The 23,152-nt window shown below is 34.8% G+C and overlaps 1 protein-coding gene across 2 annotated transcripts; it reads right to left on the bottom strand.

Moving 5' to 3' along the window:
- Positions 1 to 18,079: 18,079 nt before the first annotated feature.
- LOC113867240 (G-type lectin S-receptor-like serine/threonine-protein kinase At1g34300) lies at positions 18,080 to 21,387 on the bottom strand. Of its 2 annotated transcripts, XM_027502410.1 has the most exons (2): positions 21,008 to 21,355; positions 18,181 to 20,910 (listed from the first exon to the last, which is right to left on the bottom strand). In XM_027502410.1, the coding sequence occupies exons 1-2, from the start codon at positions 21,010 to 21,012 to the stop codon at positions 18,606 to 18,608; spliced, it is 2,310 nt and encodes a 769-aa protein (XP_027358211.1). In that variant the 5' UTR covers positions 21,013 to 21,355; the 3' UTR covers positions 18,181 to 18,605. The 2 variants fall into 2 exon arrangements, with proteins under 2 accessions (XP_027358210.1, XP_027358211.1); XM_027502409.1 differs by having other exon boundaries at positions 18,080 to 21,387.
- Positions 21,388 to 23,152: the final 1,765 nt, after the last annotated feature.

Raw genomic sequence — 23,152 nt, forward strand, 5'->3', positions numbered from 1 at the left:
TTCATTAAATTTACATTTCGTTCTTGATTAAAACCCGGAATTTGACAAACTCCCCCCAATTTATTTGCTTTAAAATACATGTTTACACTTGTTCGATGTATGTTCCCAACCAAAAATTCCTTGGAGACGACCTAGGATAACACCCTAGTACTGCATTCATTTCTTTGCATATTTGATGAGGATTAACGACAATCTTTTGCATGACGAGTAGCTCAAATATCGTTTCATCAAATTGGCGCCATTGCCGGGGAAAGAATGCTTCAACCTCTTAAGCTACATCATTTAAGGCATTCCACTCTAGTTGTTGCACTAAATCACTCAAAAGAACTCCCTCCTCTTGAGTACCCACTTGATCTTGTCACCCTCCTTGGTTAAAATTTGAGCCTATCCTAACCCCATTTGTGACCAACAAAGCCCTCATGATAGGTGGTTCGTTGTATCTAGGCAAGGGAGATCGAGAATATGGGCAAGCCTATGGTAGGGTGAGGCTAAATGCATGGATTGAGGGAAAACACTTAGCCTGAAATGTTGTTGAGTGATGAGTGAAACACCACCTTGTGAGATGGATAGTTTCTTTGCATTATGAGAGTCACATGAAACCTTGCTTGATTATTTTGTTTCAATTTAGTGGGACTTTGCATGGAATATTTGACATGAATATGATTCCTCTGTTGAATGAGTCTATGGTTGTGAAGATGTTGGAATTGCTAATTAAAGCATGAAGTTGAAATGAAAATTTCTAAAATTTTCTTTGGACAAATTCAACCCTCTTCATTTGAATTGTTTGAATTTTGATTTGCTTGAGGACAAGCAAATGTTTAAGTTTGGGGTTGTGATGAATCCAATTTTTATTATATTTTTACTTGCCTTTTTTATGCTTCTGGATAGAAAAAATGGACTTAGATAGTGAAAATAATATAGAAATCACATTTTGAATAAATATCATAGGTTTATTAATTTTTGGTTAATTTGCATTTAATTACATAGATATAGATTGCAATTTTAATTATCTTGATGATTTTGCAGAATGCCCAAGTCAAATTTGAGAAATCTTGGTCCTTAGATGAAAGTTGCCCCCAAAGTAGCTACCTTGAGGAGTAAAAGTGGCAACTACAGCAAGCATGGCATTAAAGGTTCCAAAGTAGCCACTTTCAAGCCCAAAAGTGGCAACTCCAGAAGCTCCAGGAACGCCAATCTTGAAGCATGATGCGCGTGGTTACTATGGGCTCTCATAGTAGCTACGCGCATCCAAAGTAGTTACTTTGAAGACCAAAAGTGGCAACTTCAGAAGCTCCTGGACGCTGATTTTGAAGCCTTCCTGCGCGTGGTTACTATGGGCTCTCATAGTAGTTACGCCCATCCAAAGTAGCTATTTTCAGCACAAATAGTGGTAACTCCAGAGAAGCGGCATTCCTTCCATCCTGCGCGTGGACACTTTCAAGGCCCAAAGTGGACACTTTCAAAGGCAAAAGTGGACACTTTGGTGACATGTCATCCACTATAAATAGATTTTAGGAATTAGGGTACGGGACTTTTGACACTTTACACATTTTTCCTTTGCCAAATTGGGATAATTGCTTACGACATTGGAGTCTTGGGTGACAGCCAAGGGTCCTCTATAGGTTTTAATTTCCAATTTCTCTTTTGATTTTTGTTGAATTTGCATTAATGATGTTTACGTTCTTGCATTTCTTTCTCTCTTTTGTGAAGCCCATCCACATGGAGGGCTAAACTTCCTTGTAATTCCTAGTCAATGCACATGAATCTTGAATTCTTGGGATTAATTGCAATACAAATCTTTCTTTCCTTGAATTTATTAACCCCAATCTCTGAATGAAATGGAATTTGCATGAAGGGAACATTGCTTTATGAACCCTAATTTACCTAACGAAATTCTAATTCAAAATTGCTTAATTTTGGTTAATCCTTGAGGTTGCTTAATCTTAGGGATAGAGATTGGAGCCCATTAAGATGCTTAATTTTAATTGGGATGTTAAAGTTAGTCTTCGCTTGTTAGATTAACTTAATTTAAGGGAAAGAAAAGGGGATTATTGAATCATTTGGAAGAATAATGATAGAACTCATTGCTTGACTAGGGATTACTCATTTTAATTGATTGAATTTCATTAAATTTACATTTCGTTCTTGATTAAAACCCGGAATTTGACAAACCTCCCCCCAATTTATTTGCTTTAAAATACATGTTTACACTTGTTCGATGTATGTTCCCAACCAAAAATTCCTTGGAGACGACCTAGGATAACACCCTAGTACTGCATTCATTTCTTTGCATATTTGATGAGGATTAACGACAATCTTTTGCATGACGAGTAGCTCAAATATCGTTTCATCAAATTGGCGCCATTGCCGGGGAAAGAATGCTTCAACCTCTTAAGCTACATCATTTAAGGCATTCCACTCTAGTTGTTGCACTAAATCACTCAAAAGAACTCCCTCCTCTTGAGTACCCACTTGATCTTGTCACCCTCCTTGGTTAAAATTTGAGCCTATCCTAACCCCATTTGTGACCAACAAAGCCCTCATGATAGGTGGTTCGTTGTATCTAGGCAAGGGAGATCGAGAATATGGGCAAGCCTATGGTAGGGTGAGGCTAAATGCATGGATTGAGGGAAAACACTTAGCCTGAAATGTTGTTGAGTGATGAGTGAAACACCACCTTGTGAGATGGATAGTTTCTTTGCATTATGAGAGTCACATGAAACCTTGCTTGATTATTTTGTTTCAATTTAGTGGGACTTTGCATGGAATATTTGACATGAATATGATTCCTCTGTTGAATGAGTCTATGGTTGTGAAGATGTTGGAATTGCTAATTAAAGCATGAAGTTGAAATGAAAATTTCTAAAATTTTCTTTGGACAAATTCAACCCTCTTCATTTGAATTGTTTGAATTTTGATTTGCTTGAGGACAAGCAAATGTTTAAGTTTGGGGTTGTGATGAATCCAATTTTTATTATATTTTTACTTGCCTTTTTTATGCTTCTGGATAGAAAAAATGGACTTAGATAGTGAAAATAATATAGAAATCACATTTTGAATAAATATCATAGGTTTATTAATTTTTGGTTAATTTGCATTTAATTACATAGATATAGATTGCAATTTTAATTATCTTGATGATTTTGCAGAATGCCCAAGTCAAATTTGAGAAATCTTGGTCCTTAGATGAAAGTTGCCCCCAAAGTAGCTACCTTGAGGAGTAAAAGTGGCAACTACAGCAAGCATGGCATTAAAGGTTCCAAAGTAGCCACTTTCAAGCCCAAAAGTGGCAACTCCAGAAGCTCCAGGAACGCCAATCTTGAAGCATGATGCGCGTGGTTACTATGGGCTCTCATAGTAGCTACGCGCATCCAAAGTAGTTACTTTGAAGACCAAAAGTGGCAACTTCAGAAGCTCCTGGACGCTGATTTTGAAGCCTTCCTGCGCGTGGTTACTATGGGCTCTCATAGTAGTTACGCCCATCCAAAGTAGCTATTTTCAGCACAAATAGTGGTAACTCCAGAGAAGCGGCATTCCTTCCATCCTGCGCGTGGACACTTTCAAGGCCCAAAGTGGACACTTTCAAAGGCAAAAGTGGACACTTTGGTGACATGTCATCCACTATAAATAGATTTTAGGAATTAGGGTACGGGACTTTTGACACTTTACACATTTTTCCTTTGCCAAATTGGGATAATTGCTTACGACATTGGAGTCTTGGGTGACAGCCAAGGGTCCTCTATAGGTTTTAATTTCCAATTTCTCTTTTGATTTTTGTTGAATTTGCATTAATGATGTTTACGTTCTTGCATTTCTTTCTCTCTTTTGTGAAGCCCATCCACATGGAGGGCTAAACTTCCTTGTAATTCCTAGTCAATGCACATGAATCTTGAATTCTTGGGATTAATTGCAATACAAATCTTTCTTTCCTTGAATTTATTAACCCCAATCTCTGAATGAAATGGAATTTGCATGAAGGGAACATTGCTTTATGAACCCTAATTTACCTAACGAAATTCTAATTCAAAATTGCTTAATTTTGGTTAATCCTTGAGGTTGCTTAATCTTAGGGATAGAGATTGGAGCCCATTAAGATGCTTAATTTTAATTGGGATGTTAAAGTTAGTCTTCGCTTGTTAGATTAACTTAATTTAAGGGAAAGAAAAGGGGATTATTGAATCATTTGGAAGAATAATGATAGAACTCATTGCTTGACTAGGGATTACTCATTTTAATTGATTGAATTTCATTAAATTTACATTTCGTTCTTGATTAAAACCCGGAATTTGACAAACTCCCCCCAATTTATTTGCTTTAAAATACATGTTTACACTTGTTCGATGTATGTTCCCAACCAAAAATTCCTTGGAGACGACCTAGGATAACACCCTAGTACTGCATTCATTTCTTTGCATATTTGATGAGGATTAACGACAATCTTTTGCATGACGAGTAGCTCAAATATCGTTTCATCAGAATTCTCCAACCACAAAAAGAGCAAGAACTGATGGTGTCTCACCTTCCTCACCCATTGAAATCGCTGACCCTCCTCAGCCAAGAGTAACTGCACCTGCAACCTCTTCACCACCTCAGCCGACCAGAAGAAATGCTCCTTCTACCTCTACCCCTATTGATCATGATCCAAGGTTCAGGAGTATTGCTCACGAAAACTATTTCAAGGCAAATATTCTGAGGAGGAAGATTGTCCCGGATAGAGCCTTTGAAATTGCTGAAGGCAACTACCCTGAGTACTCAGAAGAAATTCAGAAAAGGGGATGGGACAACTTCTGCTCCTTGACTGATAATGGTTGGAGAGAAATTACACAGGAGTTTTATGCAAATGCAATGCGGTTCAAGGGAGACCAAATTCCCAAATTTCACACAATGGTCAAGGGTATGAGGATGGATTTCACTGCTGCCAACATCAATAGAGTGTTGGAAATTTACACCGAAAGGCAACCTGAGCAGATGGACTTCACTGACTTTAAGAATAATCCAGACAAGGATTATATTGAAATCCTGCACAGAATTGGAAGGCCAGGCACAACTTGGCAGCTGAACCTCGCCCAAAAACCCAAGTGTATCACCACCAAGAACCTGCTACCATTCGCTAAAGTCTGGAGTACTTTTTTGTTGAACTCTTTCATGCCAGTCAAGCATAGTTCAACCCTGGCAGTAAAGAGGGCTGAATTATTGTTTGGTATCGTTAATGATATGTACATTGATGTGGGGGAAGTAATTAGTGAATGTATCTTAAATATTTTGAAAACAAAAAGAGATTCACTAGTCTTTCCCTCATTAATCACTTTACTTTGTGAGGATGTAGGGGTTGAAGTTGGAGAATACCAAGAGAAAATCAGATCTGCTCCCCCTATCTCTGTCTCAATGGTAAAGGAAATCTATGCCACCACCTCCTGCACTTCAGCTGCACCTATCCCCACCCAGTTCAAAAAGGAGAAACCAATGAAGATGAAGGACATCCTACATCTTTTGGTTGAAAGCCAAAATCAATTGGCTGAACGACAAACTGAGCTCCACAGCAGTTTGAAGGCAGAAACTATGCTATTGGAATGTGTGTTGATGAATCTTGGTCAGAAGATGGGAATGACCAAAGATGAACTTTATCACACACCAGATTTGGCCGAGAATGCTCAACGTCTACGCTCATCAGTCTTTAAAGACTTGCCAATCTACAAGACTCATTTTCCACAGCCAACTGAAGAAGTGGTGGAGGAAGAAGAAGATGAGGAGGATGAGGAAGAAGATGAAGATGAAATTTCTGATGAGGAGGATGCCCAAGATGACTAGTTTTAGGATTTTTGTTTTCTTTTTTGTTAATTCGAATTTTCTCTTGACGGTCTTGTAATTAAGTTTCAAACTTTTTGGTTTGATTTTAGAATTTGGGTTTGTAATTTGCACACTTGGTATATTTTGGTTTCATGCTAATTCTGAACAATTATGCTTTGAACACACATTAATTCTGTAGAATTCAATCCCTTTTCACTTGATAATTGACGGAATTTTTGGTGTTTTGTGCAGAAAATGTCACAACCACACAACACTCACACAAAATGGATGATGACACTTGCACAAGCTGCCATGAAAGGGGGGTTTCATTCTCTACCTCTTATTCATGAGTTAGCTTAACATTACACTGAATTATTCCTGAAAAACACCAAAATACTAGAATAGATAATAAATTGCTGGCTATTAATCAAATAAAAATGATTGACAATTTTGTGAATTCTGTGTGAATTTCTTTTTAAGTTGTTTTTCCCATTCTCAAAATGAGATCACACTTGTATTTTCAAAAATGAGGCAGTCGCCACTAGGTGTATATATTTCTGAAAAGTGCATTGTGTTTTCATTAATCCACATGATCACTTATAAATACCTAGTGAGATTTGAGCTGTCTAATTCTTTTTCTTGTGTGATTAATCATATTTGGCTGCATTCTCTAGAACTTGCCCTTGTTCTTAAATTGAATATGCATGTTACAGTTTTCACCCACATGATAGAGGCCATGATTGATATCCTAGTCAGCCTAAATGCCTTCCTTTATGATTGAATGTCTTAGTTCACCCTTTTGAGCTTAATATCCCTTTTCTTGAAATTACCTCATTATAAGCCTTGCTGAAAAACCAATTTTTACCATTCAAAAGATCAGAGGCATAATGAGTTTAATCAAGAATGAGTTTTAAAACTAAGTTTGGGGTGGCATCTAGATTTTAATTGCTTGAGGACAAGCAATGTTCTAAGTTTGGGGTAAGGGAAATAGCATGCTATCTAAGTTTGAGTTCAACAAGCCAGAAAGAAAGAACAAAAGTGCTGCAGCAAAATGAAAAATTTATGAAGCAAAGCTGTGAAAAGAACAAAAATGTGATTTCAAAAGAAAAGAAGTGCAGCAAAGTGCTACAGAAAAAGAAAAAGAATATCAACGAAAAGAAGATAGTGACTGAAAGTAAGAAAAGAAGAAAAGTATCAGTGAAAATTCTGCTGTAAGAAAAATTCTATTTGCTGCATAAGTGAGAGAATTAAGGAGGAATAATGCATATCCAGGCTAGTTTTAAAACAAATCACTCAAAATGCCTCTGATCTTTTGAAATTGCATGTATTGTTTTCCATTTTCTTTGATACCTACCTTAACCTTAGCCTTGTTATAACCTGAAAAGGTCCTCTAGATGTGTGATTAATTGTACTAAGCAAAGGAGATGGAGAAATTGGGCAAACATATGGTAGAGTGCAGTGAAATTGATGATTTAGAGTGAAAACAGCACCTAAACACTGTTGAGTGATGAGAGAAACACTTCCAAGTGAACTGTGATCATGTTGATTAATTGTACTCACATGAATTTTGATGAAAAATATGAACTTAGGTAGCAATTCTTACTCAATGATAATTATGCAGTAGGAATATCATGATGAGTATTTGGATGAACAACTTGATTGAAAATTTTGCAGAAAACACAGAATTAGAAATTAGAAAAATCTGAAATAAGCAGTTTATGAACTGAATTTGAAAATGAAGGAACTTACCCTTGGTTTAGTTTGATTTGCTTGAGGACAAGCAAAAATTCAAGTTTGGGGTGGTGATGAATCCATATTTTTCCTGATATTTTAGCATAATTCTAGCTCATTTAATAAGGAAAATATATGAAGAAAGCAGAAAAACTCAGAAAAAGAGAATGATTGAAAGTTTTATTTCAATTTGTAGTTATTTTCGCATTTGTAGAATTTATGCTCAGTTCTTAAGGAATTTATCTTGTTTTTGAAGGAATAATCTGAGCAAAAGTCATGGAAATGGATTATCAATGGAAAGGAAGAGGAAGAATGGCAATGTTGGACTCCAAAATACAAGAATTATGGGATGCAGGCTGGGCGTGATCACTATTGTTAGTGAAAGTGATCATTCCAGAGCCTAAATGAGAAGAGGAGCCTGTGCGTAATCACTTTTATTTACAAGAGTGAGCGTTGCCAGTGTGCGTTATCACTTTCGCCAACGAAAGTGAACGTTCCAGAGAGACTTCATTCCTGATGAGCTGCGCATTGTCACTTTCGCCAATGAAAGTGAGCGTTCCAGAGGCACTTGTATCAAGACAGCTTGCGCGTGGTTACTATTACTCACGAAAGTGATCACGCGCAGCCCTCGACCTCCTGCGTTGCCACTCTTATGAATTAAAGTGAATGTTCCAGAGAAGCCTTCAACTCTGCAAGTTGCGCGTGGTTACTCTTGCTCTTGAAAGTGAACACGCGCACTACATAAAGCTTCTGCGTGGTTACTCTTGTGAAGAAAAGTGACAACGCGCAGAATTGGGGTTTCTATAAATACATGATTGAAGCGCGAAACTTGGGGTCTTTTGCTCATTTTTCTGTTTTGTTAGTTAGATTCTCGTTGAGAGAGAGTGGAGAGAAGATTGGGGACGAAGCTTGAAGCTCCATGAAGAGGGATCGGATTGGAGCTCGTGGCCATGGCTGCTCTGCATTTTTCTTCATCTTCTTCTTCTTCTTTCTCTGTTTTTGTTGCAATGTGTGCTTAATTTCCCATAGTTAGGGGTTTATGGAACTCGAATTGATGTATTGATTCAACTTTATCTTCTGAACTTTAAGTTCTTGGATTAATTGAGTTGTTAATTCTGCTTTTCATGCAATCTTTGAATGGAAATTCATTTGATTAATCAAGAGGAATCTTTACCAATGGGAATTGGATTGTTTGCTCTGATCTGAATTGGCAACCAGAGTTTAGGGATTTCTTAGGGATAAGGAGACCTAATTCTGCAATCTTATAGTTCTAATTCTTAATGCAACCTGAAATTGAATCTCACCTAAGGGATTAGGGAGGTTTAGTGGATTGTTAGGGTCAATGAGTTAAGAAATTAACCTTTGGCTAGGTATATGTGAAACTGATTGTCAATTATTCAATTGCTTGAATGTTCAGAGGATTTAATTGGATTGATATTGATATTCTTGTGAAGTAAATTCGTAACTATCCTTCATTGCTATTTCATTTCATCACAAATCTTATACTCTGTTTTTCTGCAAGTTCTTTACTTTTGATTGCTCTAATTATTGTTTTTATATGATACAACTCTCTTCCCAAATTCGTATGGCTCAAATGGTTATTTTTCTGTGAAGTGATAATTGAGTTCCTAATTCCTTGTGGAGACGATACTCGGATCTTAAATTTACTCATTACTTGCTGCAATCCTAGTGCACTTGCTAGTGTTTAGATTGCAAATAACAACTTTCATCAGCAAAAGTGATTGTTCCAGAGAAGGGTGTCGTTCCTTGCTCCTCTGCGTGATCACTTTCATCAGTAAAAGTGATTGTTCAGAATGGAACCCTGTAATTGAAGCTCTGCGTGATCACTTTTCTGCAAAATAGTGACTCCTTTTGTTATTCAAAGCTCCTTAGAAACTTAATTGCCTCATGCATTCAATTTCAATCATCTCATTTATGCATCCACAGCATTAGCCTTCATTGAATCAACACATTATTCCTAAAACACATATAAAACAGAATCTAAAATCAGAAAATTGCAGAAATTGAAATAAAGAATTAACAAAAGTTTAAGTAAATTTCAACTAGAGTAAAAATAGTTCAGAAATGTGAGTTGCCTCTCACAAAGCGCTCTTTTAACGTCACTAGCTTGACGTTAAATGTTCCTCACTGCTGAGAAACCAAGTTAATGCAAAAAGTGTTCCTATTGAATTCTCCTCCATTGTAAATCTTCAGTCTTTGGCCATTGACTTTAAACTCTCTCCCTTCTCTTTGATCTTCAAGTAACACAGCACCAAAGGGAGATACTTCTTTTACCATAAAAGGTCCTGACCATCTAGACTTGAGTTTTCCAGGAAACAACTTCAATCTAGAATTAAATAGTAGAACTAACTGCCCTGGTTTGAATTCTCTCTGCAAGATGAATCTGTCATGTATTCTTTTAGTCTTTTCTTTATACAGTTTTGCATTTTCATATGCAATTTGTCTAAATTCCTCCAGTTCATGTCGCTGTAACACTCTCTTTTCTCCAGCCTTGATTGAATCAAAATTCAGCCATTTAGTAGTCCAATATGCTCTATGTTCAAGTTCCACAGGAAGATGACATGATTTCCCAAACACTAATTGATATGGTGACATACCAATTGGTGTTTTGAATGCAGTTTTGTATGCCCATAATGTATCATCAAGCTTCCTTGACCAATCTTTTCTTGAGTTACTAACTACTTTCTCTAAGATCTTCTTGATTTCTCTATTTGAAATTTCCACTTGTCCGCTTGTTTAAGGATGGTAAGGAGTTGTTACTCTGTGTTTTACTCCATACTTATCCAGAACATTATCAAGGTATTTATTGCAGAAGTGTGATCCTCCATCACTAATCAGAATTCTTGGCACTCCAAATCTTGAAAAAATGTTTTTCTTTATGAAGGAAATCACCACTTTGGCTTCGTTTGTTCTGGTTGGTATAGCTTCCACCCATTTAGACACATAATCCACTGCCACAAGTATGTATTCATGAGAAAAAGAAGTTGGAAAGGGTCCCATAAAGTCTATTCCCCATACATCAAATAGTTCCACCTCCAAGATATTGTTCAAAGGCATCTCATGTTTTTTGGAAATGTTACCAACTCTTTGGCATTTATCACAGTTTTCTACATAAATTTTTGCATCTCTGAACAATGTAAGCCAGAAAAATCCAGCTTGTAATACTTTGGCAGCTGTTCTTGATCCACCATGATGGCCTCCATAATCTGAATTGTGGCAATGCCATAGGATATCAGCTTGTTCTTTCTGTGAAATACATCTTCTCAAAATGCCATCTACTCCAATTTTGAATAGATGAGGATCTTCCCAAATATAGAACTTGCTGTCATGAAGGAATTTCTTTCTTTGCTGCCAATTCATTCTCTCTAGAATGTGCTGAGTGGCCTTAAAATTCGCTATATCAGCAAACCAAGGTACTTCATCCACAGTTAGCAGCTTTTCATCAGGAAATTCTTCATTAATATCCAAGTAATCTGATGACATTGTATCCAATGGAATTCTGGATAGATGGTCTGCAACACCATTCTCTTTTCCTTTCTTATCTCGAATTTCTAACTCAAATTCTTGAAGTAGTAGAATCCATCTCAGCAGTCTTGGTTTAGCATCCTGCTTAGAAAACAAATATTTCAGAGCAGCATGGTCAGTATATACCACAACCTTGGACCCTACTAAATAAGACCTGAATTTATCAAAAGCAAATACTATAGCAAGCAACTCTTTTTCAGTGGTTGTGTAATTAATCTGTGCAGAGTTTAGGACTCTACTAGCATAGTAAATCACATGTAGTCTTTTATCTTTTCTTTGTCCTAATACAGCACCCACTGCATTGTCACTTGCATCACATATTAGCTCAAATGGTATAGTCCAGTCAGGTTTAACAAGAATTGGAGCAGAAATCAGTTTTTCTTTTAAGATAGTAAAAGCATGCATACAAGATTCATCAAATACAAATGTTGCATCCTTTACAAGCAAGTCACTCAGAGGTTTGGCAATTTTAGAAAAATCTTTAATGAACCTCCTATAAAATCCAGCATGGCCTAAGAAACTTCTAATTCCTTTCACATTCACAGGTGGAGGTAATTTACTAATCACTTCTATTTTAGCTTGATCAACCTCCATCCCTCTAATTGAAATCTTATGGCTAAGCACTATTCCTTCTTGCACCATAAAGTGACATTTCTCCCAATTTAACACCAAGTTGGTGTCTTGACATCTCTGCAAAACAATGGACAAGTTAGATAAACAATCATCAAATGAATTCCCAAAAACAGAAAAATCGTCCATGAATACCTCAATTATTTTCTCAACCATGTCAGAAAAAATAGCTAACATGCACCTTTGAAATGTAGCTGGAGCATTACACAGCCTAAAAGGCATTCTTCTATATGCAAATATTCCAAAGGGACAAGTAAAAGCAGTTTTTTCTTGATCAATTGGATCTACAGCAATTTGGTTATAGCCAGAATATCCATCTAAAAAGCAGTAAAATGCATGTCCAGCTAACCTTTCTAGCATTTGGTCTGCAAAAGGTAGAGGAAAATGATCTTTTCTGGTTGCATCATTCAGCTTTCTATAATCTATACACATCCTCCATCCTGTGACAGTCCTTGTGGGTATCAACTCATTCTTTTCATTTGGTACTACAGTCATTCCACCCTTTTTAGGTACCACTTGCACAGGACTTACCCAATTGCTGTCTGAAATAGGATATATGATCCCTGCATCTAATAGTTTAATGACTTCCTTCCTTACCACTTCCTTCATGGCAGGGTTTAATCTTCTTTGAGGCTGCACAACTGGTTTAAAATTTTCTTCAAATAAAATTTTGTGCTTACAAAAGGATGGATTTATACCTTTCAAATCTGAGATGTTCCACCCTATTGCTGATTTATGGATTCTCAAAATTCTCAGCAACTTCTCCTCCTCTTCTTCCTTGAGTTCATTGCTTATGATAACTGGATTTTCATGTTTATGATCTAAGAATGCATATCTCAAGTGAGATGTAAGTTGCTTTAATTCCAGCTTCTGACTTTTCTCTTCTTCTCCTTCATTTTTCAACTCCTCTTTGATTGATTCTTCTGCAGGTATTAACATAGGTAGAGTTTCCAATTGCTGCTCCATTTCAAATACGTTTTCATCTTTTTCTCTTGAACTCTAAGCATTAACTCTCCTTTTTGCACATCAATGAAAGCTCGTCTAGTTGCAAGGAAAGGTCTGCCCAAGATTAATGGTATGTTTGCATCTACCTCCATGTCCAATATGACAAAATCTGCAGGAAAAATAAATTTTTCAACCTTAACCAACAAATCCTCTACTACTCCATATGGATAAGTATATGATCTATCAGCTAATTGCAATGTAATGTTGGTTGGTTTCACTTCCTCTATCCCCAAGTCAATACACATACTTCTAATTAAGACCTACTTCTAATTAACAATACACATACTTATATTAATAATCAAAATATTATTACTAAATTCAAGGTGTTACACGAACAAATTTTAATTTAGCAGATTGTCTTACCAAGGCATTAGCTAAAGATTCTGTTGCAAGAATGGAAATTGGGATGGGATTGGATCTCCACTGTTAATCACAATTAAGGGAATCTTAACTTTACACTTAATATGACATTAAGTCTTAAGTTCAATAAGATTAAATATCTTATTTGATGATTGGAAGCATAAATAATAAATTGAAGGTAAGAGTGCTTTAGACCTGCGATGTTAAAGAGGTTGATTAATTCTTAATAGATCTCTTGACTTTATGCTTTGTTGTAGGAGCATATTTTCTTAAGAGATTTACCTATGTAAGTGGGAAATTTGGCCGCTTCAAGAAGCCAAGGGGGCACTACTTTGATGCACTTGTGAATAGATATGGACACATGGCTCTTATTGTGTCAAGTATAATAGGAACATGTATTTTATCTTGTGTTTATAATATCTTCAAGTTTTTTACATGTATCACTTTGGTTCAATCGTTTCCACTCTATTGAAATACAAATTCTTGAAATGTATGTTATACTAAGTAAAAGTTCAAGTCTATGTACACTTTCATTTATGCATGAGATTGCAAATGTCAAGTTGGTGTTTGTGTTAATAAACCAATTTTAGAATACTTAAAATGGGGGAGGATTGTTGGAATTTTAGAGTATTTACATGGTTTTGATCCATGATTGTATAATCAATATCATTAGGATATGGTGTTTGATATTAATTATAAATAAGAAAAGAGGAAGTTAATTCTAAAGATAACTACTAGGTAGTTATTTCTAATGGTAACTACCAAATAGTTATGTTAGTAACTACCAAGTAGTTATGTTTTATAATTTCTTCTTAAAAATTCTTCTCTACATATATAGAACTCATGTTCTATGATGATGATGAAATTTGGTTCTAATGTAATCATAGAAAACACAACAAAATGAAAAAGTACTTGCAAAACTATTTATTCTTTGAAACACCAACAACACAAAATTGAATTTACTTTGTGTTCCTATTATACGCTAATTCATAGAGTGTGAATTATCGTTGTCAATCTTCTTTGTATCTCAAAAAAAAATTTCATGGTACCCTACGTTCTTTTAAGAGACAAAATATTGCTTTTAGGAAAGTGTGTATTTACGCCTAGAATATCATATCGCCAAGTTTCAATTGTTGTAAATCTTGTTTCCCTTATTCACTTAAAAGTTCTAACACTCCTTAATGACACATAATCATTTTACTGTATTTTTTTGGTATAATGTATTTCATATTTTGTAAAGTTAGATTTATGAATGTCTTACATACATGAGATTAGTTCTCCTATCAAGTATGAGTTTGTACAAACATTGTTTGAGATTCTTGTAATCTAGTGTTTACACCAAATGGTTATAACTGTTTGCTCATTGTTAACATATTTTTACCATATTAATATGGAGTATTCTATTGTTTTAAAATAAGTGCCAACATTTTCCAAACTCGTTGATAGATTTTCTAATAGGTTGACATAGTCACTTATTTGGTTAAATCTATTAATTAAATGACAATTATTGTAGAGCATTTATTGATTTAGCCTATATGTTATCACTTGTGTTATTAGGCATTATGTGATTACTATTGTTTCTGGAATATTGTAAGGAATTAAGCTTATATGAATTATGTTGACGGCAAGAAAAGTTATCTTTTAGACTAGTGTTAATACACTTATAGCTGGTGTTATCATAACAGCAAAGTATGTCATTTTTGTATGACCTCTCAAATTTTATTTTTGGTCTTTGTCTTATTTAATAGGCCATTTATGAGAAAGTACAACTTGTATATTTACCATAATTAATAGATTCTCTAATTAGAGCATTTGATTTCTTGTCAATGTGTTTTGGAGAATGAAAATTTTTCTAAGTTATGAAATCTTGACAACTAAGTTAGTGGTAGACGAATGAGCTATGCATTGTTGAAGTTCATCTCAAAAATTGGTTTAAAAATACATTTTCTCGACCGAAATTCATGTAATCTAAGGTTCTTACATTTTGATCAATTGTAGCCAAGAAGAATGATCTCAAAACTTAAGTTGTATCAAAAGTACAACACTTTGATATACTTTCATGAAAATGGATAAAAAAGAATGTTTCATTTTATGTCGAAATAGAGATAACATTTTTGAGGGGTTTTAAAATTTTTTGTAAATCCAATCCAAGATTGGAAGAGTCCAAATTAGTTGAAAGAATATAGTTTGAGATATTCATTGATCAAAGTTGTCGAAATGACTAAAGTGACGGAAGGATTTTTTACAAGTTCAAGCAACAAATAAAGATATAAAAAGTAAAGAAATGTGTCGAAAAGTAGCAAGAGCAATTGTCAAAGGTTATCACCAATTGAAGAATAAGACACATGTAGTAAATTAGTAAATTGTGTGTGACAAAGTAGAAGCAATTATAAAGAAACGTGTGAGAAATGGTTGTGAAGGACACTTAGGTAAGAAGAAAAACAATTAAATCTAATTTGTATATAAATAGGACTAAATTTTACGTTTTAGGAGATGACATTTGCACTAAACACTTGCACTTAAAATTATCTGCACGCTAAAAGTTTTGCATTGAGACAGACACCAACAATTAAGAGATTGACGGTCCTCTGTATTCATTGTGAAAGTTGTAATTTTATTTTTTTAGCTATTTAAATTCCATTCCATTCTGTTTATGTAATCATTACCTTTATGTTAAATATTATTTTATTATTATTTTGCTTCTACACGTGTTTAAATTATTTTATGTCGTTGTTAACCATTATAATTACCACACAATTAAAAGAATCTAAAAAAATTTAAAATTTAACTTTTAAATTACTCTTGAATTTATTTATTTATTAATTATAAAATTCACCGTAAATACTATGATTTTGGAGCCGATTGATGTTTTGAGAGTCCGAAATTTTGCATTCGTTCATTATTATTATTATTGATATGTGTATTATTTACTATTTTATCATATTTTTATACGATTTAAGATATTTGGACCATTTATTGAGATTGCATGTTTGTTTATTTCAATTATGCTTTTACTTATTAATCTTTTTTATGAGATATGAGTTCATTAAATTGTGTAGCATTAGTCCTGTCTGATATAATTTTCTACATTGTTAGGAGTTTTTTTTCCATAATTAACGTTTGTCGAAGTAATCTTTTCACGTCTAATAATTAAATTAATTCTATTTAAGTAGAATAATTTTAAATATTCTCAAATCTATTTTGTAGATTAATATTAATTAATTATTTAGATTATATAATCTTAGAAGATAATGTTAAGTTGTTATGATGAAGAACATTATCTATTAGACTTTTGAGTGCTTTCAGACATTTTTTATGCAAATACATTCCTATATCAGAGAATAGATTCAAACTTCTCTTCAAATACACACATTTTATGTTTTTTGTCAAATTTAATTTATAAAAATATACTATAACCTGACTCTGTGTTTAGATCAGAAATATTTATTACGAAAAATTTGTTGACTGCGATCAATCGGTCACCGGTAACACAAAGTAGAATTTTGCATTTAATTAGAACTTAGACTTATTTTCTCGTAGCCTGCTTCAGGCAAACACGAATTGCACCATCACATTCACACACAACTCTGCATTAGTTTATCTTCCCTTGGGGAAAATGGAAATACCACATAGTCCACGAGAAATAAAGGGTTATTAGAAATTAAATTGAATGTGTACTTAATAATAATTTAATTTTTATTTAACCAGTACCTTTGGGACATTGCATTGGCTAATGTTTATAAAAAAATTAAAAAGAAAAATGACGTGAGTTCCTTGAGGATGTGACATATGTTTGGTTGCATCTAATTAACATTTATTTTTTCAATCAAGCATGCGGCATTCATTGCTATAAAATTAACTACTTGGGCATTTTGACAACTAGAAAGTGCTAATAAGTTATAAGCATGATGAAACAAAATGTCTCGCGTTTATCTTCATTCTTCAAAACTTTGAAAAGGAGGGGAAAAAAAAGTATAAGTAAAGTTTAGTAGATGGCTGTGATACTGTTTTCCAACAGTACCAAATAAAATGTTATTTTTAACACCTTGTTAGCATCGCAAAGATATTAGGTTTGTTTATTTTGGGTCAATTGACTGATGATCCAGGTATCTGTGTGACTTGTGAAGTTTTGATGTGGATTGAAAAAAGGAGAAGCCCAATGAAGAAATGTCAGCCCTATACTCTGAGCTACCAGCCATAAAAATTACCATTAAAACCTGATCTTAGGTGTAGATCCAAAAAATAAGAAAAAGATAACTTGCTTCATATGGCTTTTTGAGAGAGAAGGGGAAGGCTCCTAAAAAGTAAGAAAAACTATATTCATATGCTCATTGAGTATATCCCCTAGTAAGAGATGAAAATGGGATAAAATATGTATAAGATATGATTTTAACCAGTTTTCTTCGATATTATAAGAAAGTAATGTCACAGTGTTGCTGTCGTGGTGACTTGTAGAACAGTAGAAGTTAAAAAATGAGTTGCATACATATTTTATAAAAGAAAAGCCCAATTATTCAATCACTGGGGAGCAGCTAGAAGATTGAAGAAAAAATGGCTCCTAAATTTAGGGAAAGTGACATTTGACATTTTGAGGCTGTAGTTGCCATGCTTCACGTATATAATAAACAGTCTTCCAAGAGAATTAGCAAAATAATGCACTTACCCGAATCATTTATGTTTCGGTCGTTTTACCTTTAGGTTTTTAGTTGTGTATAATTTTTGTTTATATTTCTAACCATTTTATCACTTCCGCTACTACTAATACTATTAATGAGCACAACTATAAACCTCAGTAATTTCATATAAATGTAACCCTTTTAAAAGCTGCTATTTACAAGTGGAAAATAATCCCAATCCATTCTTCAAAATGTTTTCTGAAACATTTAATCATATAACATAATGCGGCCTTAAAAACAAACATAACTAGACATAGTTATTGAATAACTATTCGCATATTGTCGGATAAATTATTTTAATAAGTGGTTAACATGCAGAAATACAACACTTTTTATCAACCAAGTAGTCATTTTCCCATCTGTCATCGGATATATGCAACTTTATCAATGTAAAGGGGAGGGGACTGATTACACAACTAGAAACTGACAACATATTATGCAAGACAACAACGTTATCACGACTAGAATCACAAAATCACTATGCTGGTACAGGAATTTTGGCAGTATTGGAAAATACATAAATTAAACAACCAATGAGGATCAGCTGTTTTATTGTAAATAAAATTGTACACATTGTTGTGGAAACGTCTTCATCAGATGGATATACTCTTATACACAAGCAAAACTTCAGGAATTGAAACAGATAATTGCTTCAACTTTATCTTTAAACTCTCCTAGTTTGAGCTAGTATACAATGACAAGGGTAAAGGAAAGAAAAATGAAATATAGTATATAATCAATATCATATCATACATGGCTTGATCAGCAAAGCTTACCTCTGCTGTTCCAGCATCAAATCCCAAATGAATGTGACTTTGAACTGATTCTGACTGGTAATATGAAAAAGGAAAAAAAGGGAAGCAATTTCAGTCATGTTTCTGATTGTAAAAGGATTAAAGTTGCCTTTTCAGGGTTCCTTCCTGAGGTGAAGGTTGAAACACCACTAGTTTGAAATGATGATGATGATGAGGGACCATGTGGGGAAACTCCAACTGTGGAGAAAGCACTGGCATTGCTACTTAGGAATGTGCTGGTTCCACTAACATGTCCTTCCATCACTGATTTTGGGGCAGGTGGCTTCTCAATCTCTGTTACCCCTTCTAGCATTTGCACCACTTTGCTCATTGTTGGTCTCTGAGATGGCTGCTCTTGGATGCACCAAAAGCTTGCCTCAATTGCTCTTTTCAGTTTCTCCATGTCAACTTCTTGGTCAGCTAGTCTTTTGTCCAAAATCCCACTGATGTTACCTTTCTCAAACTCTTCATAGGCCCACAAAGAGAACTTCTTCTTATTTGTTTCATCTGAGACATCAAAATTCCTCCTTCCACTCACAATCTCCAACAAAACCATGCCATAGCCATAAACATCAGATTTGGATGTTATGGGAAGATTTGCAAGCCACTCTGGGGCTAAATATCCTCTAGTTCCTCTCACACTTGTTAAGGTCCGATGCCTATGGTCCTTTGGGTTAATGAGCTTTGCAAGGCCAAAATCAGAGACTTTGGCAACATAATTCTCATCCAAGAGAATATTTTCGGGTTTTATATCACAGTGAACTATGCAGTCACGACACTCCTCATGAAGGTATGTGATGCCTCTTGCAGTGCCCAGGGCAATGTTGTATCGATACTCCCAATTCAAAAATTTTCCTGAATGTTCTGTCGGGAATAGAAAATTATCAAGAGATCCATTTTTCATGAACTCATAAACTAGAAGCCTGTGGCGACCTTCTGAGCAAAAGCCAATTAGTCTCACCAAATTCAGATGATGAGTGCTACTTATAGTGGCAACTTCCATCCTAAACTGTTTCTCACCTTGCTCAATACCCTCAAGTTGCTTCACTGCGACAACAGTTTTATTAACAAGAGTTCCTCTGTACACTGCACCAAATCCACCAGCTCCTAGCTTCTCCTTGAACCCCTTTGTTGCACGCTGGAGTTCCTTGTATGAGAACTGCACAGGCGCACCGGAAGCATACTCAAGAAGAGCATACTGAGCAGACAATCCACCAAACCTCGTGCTGTTCCTACAACACCACATCCATAAACCACCTTCAAAGGCAATCAAAGCTAAAAGGGTACCCAAAACAACAACCACTACAACCCAAGCAGGTACCCTCGTACTCTTTTGCCTCACAGTCTCCCCCAAAGAGGGTGGTGGATTCGGTGCCAGTGGTGGACACACTTTGACATACGAAGTACTAGGCAAGGAAGGATTATGATATCCACTAACAAAATCTACGGATTTAATGTAACATTGCCCCGTCCCATCCGACAAGGAAGTAGAAGCAAAACAGCCAGGCGAGTTTGAAAGGCAATTTCCTCTACAAGCCGATATACCAATGAAAAAAATATCTGACTGAAGCTCAGGTGGATAAGTCAAAAACTGAGCATGATCCAAAGTCAACATAGTTGCATTCCCTTGACAAGTATCTAGACTCACCTTCCTCCTACACCCTTTCCTACTGTCACTTGGATCAACCATCTCGAAATTCTCCGACGGGCACCCACAAACTGGATTGGAATCATTGTAACTACATATTCCATAGTTCCCACAGTAAGCATAAACCTCACACTGATCCTGAACTGCAGCCCATCTGACAGTAGCAATTCCACTACCCTTACTACTGCTAAAAATCTTCAAATTCCCATCATTATCCAACTTCAACACCCTCAAAATATCACTACCCCCCTCAGCATAGTCACTACTATAAGCAACAACAACAGAAGTGTTCAAATTCAAATCAGAAAGTTGCAAAATCCCAATTGATGTTAACCCCAACACAGGAGCATTCAAACTCACATTCACAGAAGAATTCAAACCCTGGTTCCAAAACAATATGCTATTGTTCCACTTCAATGTTAAATTGCCAATTCGACTAAGACTAAAGGAGTAACGTTCAGATGTGAGAACCTTATCAACGGTGAAATTCTGAGAGGGCAAAAGAGTATCAGTGGGGTGGTCAAAGCTGGACCAGAGGGTACCCGTACCGTTTGAAATTACCAAATTGCCACTGTCTTCGAGAGTTGCTGACGTAGCACCGCGGTTGGCGGTGCCGGAGTCCCAGACGGTGGCGCCGGATCCGTTGACGAGGCGGAGGGCACCGGATGAGAGGAATTGGAGGGACCCACCGGAGTCAACGGCGGTGCCATTTCCGGCAGACCAGACGACGGGGGCGCCGCCGGAGTAGACGATTGCGGCGGTGAAGGAAGGGGGAGAGGTTGGTGGCTGAACAGAGATGAAGCGGAGGGAGAAGGTGGCGCTGGTCGAAGGCCATGTTTGGTTGGAAGAGGCAGAGAGGGTGGAACCTGGGTTTATGGCTGTGGTGGTGGTTGTTAAAACAAGGGTGAGGATTAGGAGCAAAAACTCCGTTTTTAGGAACATGTTTTGTTGTTTGTTTGATTTTTCAATTGGACGTGTGTACATGTGAAGATGCTGGTGTTGGTTGGATGCATGTATTTATGGTAATGATAGGTGTTGTCAAGGTTGGGATTGGAGTGTGTTTGGGTTTCGTGTGTGGAAATGGATTATAATGCGACGGAGGTGAAGTGGAACGCAAAAGGAAATGGAAGACTTTGACTTGGCCTGCTCCAGTGGTTGATTGATTGAATGGATGGATTTTTCTGTTTTATTTTATTGAGTTTTCAACAATGGAGATGGAGTTGAATCTTCCACGAGTTGATTATTTTAAACTGAGCATTGGTTGAAGCTGGTCATTCACGGTCTGGAAGCGAAAAAGTTTTCAAGCTTCAACATTTTTAATCCCTTTTATGGTTTGAGACGTCACATGAGAAATAATACGGTAACACGCAACCGTTGGAAAATATTTGATATATTTTTGGAATATGTATGTAAAAAATTTTAAAATAAAGAAAAGATACAACTAATAATCTGCAATACTACATATAAAATTAACTTTTACCAGTTAATAATGAAAATATAGTAGTATTGATAGGCAATGAAGGACCATAGACTGGCTAAAATTTCTAAAGTGCTATTCAATATAAATCGTTCGATGTAATAAAAATTAAATAAACAGTTAAAATAGATCGTATGTTATGATTTGCACCAATTATATTACTAAGTAGGTAAAATTTGCTGAATATTCCTCGTATAAATAAAGTCCTATTGGTGATGATTATAAATAGATTATCGTTAGTTGCGATTCTGTGCAAAGAAATTTTTGTCAGTTTGAAACTATTTTAAACGATGTTTTCTTTCTAACGCACGTTTTAAATAAAATTTTAAAAGTTTTGAATTATGAGATGTTAATATGTTATTTAAGTTTGTAAAAGACAATATATGAATCAACTTTACACAATAATTTCTTTGCTCAAAAAAGATAGTTTATCAATAGATTGATCAAAGTATTGAAAAGATTGAATAAATTCGATGAAGAAAGATATTGTCAAAGGATTGATAAAGTGTTCGTATCATTCTTATCCAAACTGAAATTATAAATTCAAATTCAAGAGAGTATTAACCATGTAATGATTTATAACTTATTATAACTTATAATGTAATGTTAGAATATGTTTGATTTTTTAAAAAAAATTCACAAGCATGCTCTATAAAAAATAATTATTTGAATTGAATAGAATTATTATAAGAGATAAAGTTTTTCTTTCAAATATTTAATATAATTGTATTTACTTAAATTTAAGTTTAAAATCACAAGCAATAATTTTTCTACTAGTTGATTTTGGAACATTGAGATTTTTTTTTAAGATAATGTATTTATTTCTTTCACATGAAAGTTAAATAAATACTAATATTATAACTTTTGCCTAAATTAGATAGAGACATTAAATGTAGAAATAAAATTATACAATTTTTCATGTAAAATAAAAACAATAACAACAAATTTAATCTTGTTCACTAATCATATTTATATGATCTAAATTGCTAATCTAGTAAAATATGATGCCTTGATATTCTACATTAATTCTTCCTAGTTTAAAAAATCTAATGTCTCAATGAAATTTAAGAATAACATGTATAAAAGGAAATATTAACAACTACAATACATTTTTATCTCTATGTCTAATCAATGTAGAAGTAGAAAATGTGTTACTCCAAATTATGAACATTAAACAAATATGTCTATTACGATTCATGATACAATCATACAAGTATTTAAATTAGTTGAAACATTTAAAACAGGAGCAATCATTTACAAAATACTAAAAAATCTAAATCAAATTCAAATATAAAAGAATTACATAAAATTTAACCGAGAATTCATAGTACAATATTTAGAAACACATTAATACAAAACAATACAACAATATAATGTTAATTTCATATAAAAATTAGGAAGGCACAAGAAAGTTTCTGATAAGTCTGTGATTAGGCCCTCTTTTACAGCTCATATATTCATATTTGACATTTATTTCATTTAGATTTTACACTAATTT

Source organism: Abrus precatorius, unplaced genomic scaffold (assembly GCF_003935025.1).
Source record: "Abrus precatorius isolate BTA unplaced genomic scaffold, Abrus_2018 Scaffold5, whole genome shotgun sequence".
NCBI lineage: Eukaryota > Viridiplantae > Streptophyta > Magnoliopsida > Fabales > Fabaceae > Abrus > Abrus precatorius.

Excerpts from the sequence above, each read along its gene's own strand:
- LOC113867240 (XM_027502409.1), bottom strand. The coding sequence starts at position 21,161 with ATGTACACACGTCCAATTGAAAAATCAAACAAACAACAAAACATGTTC.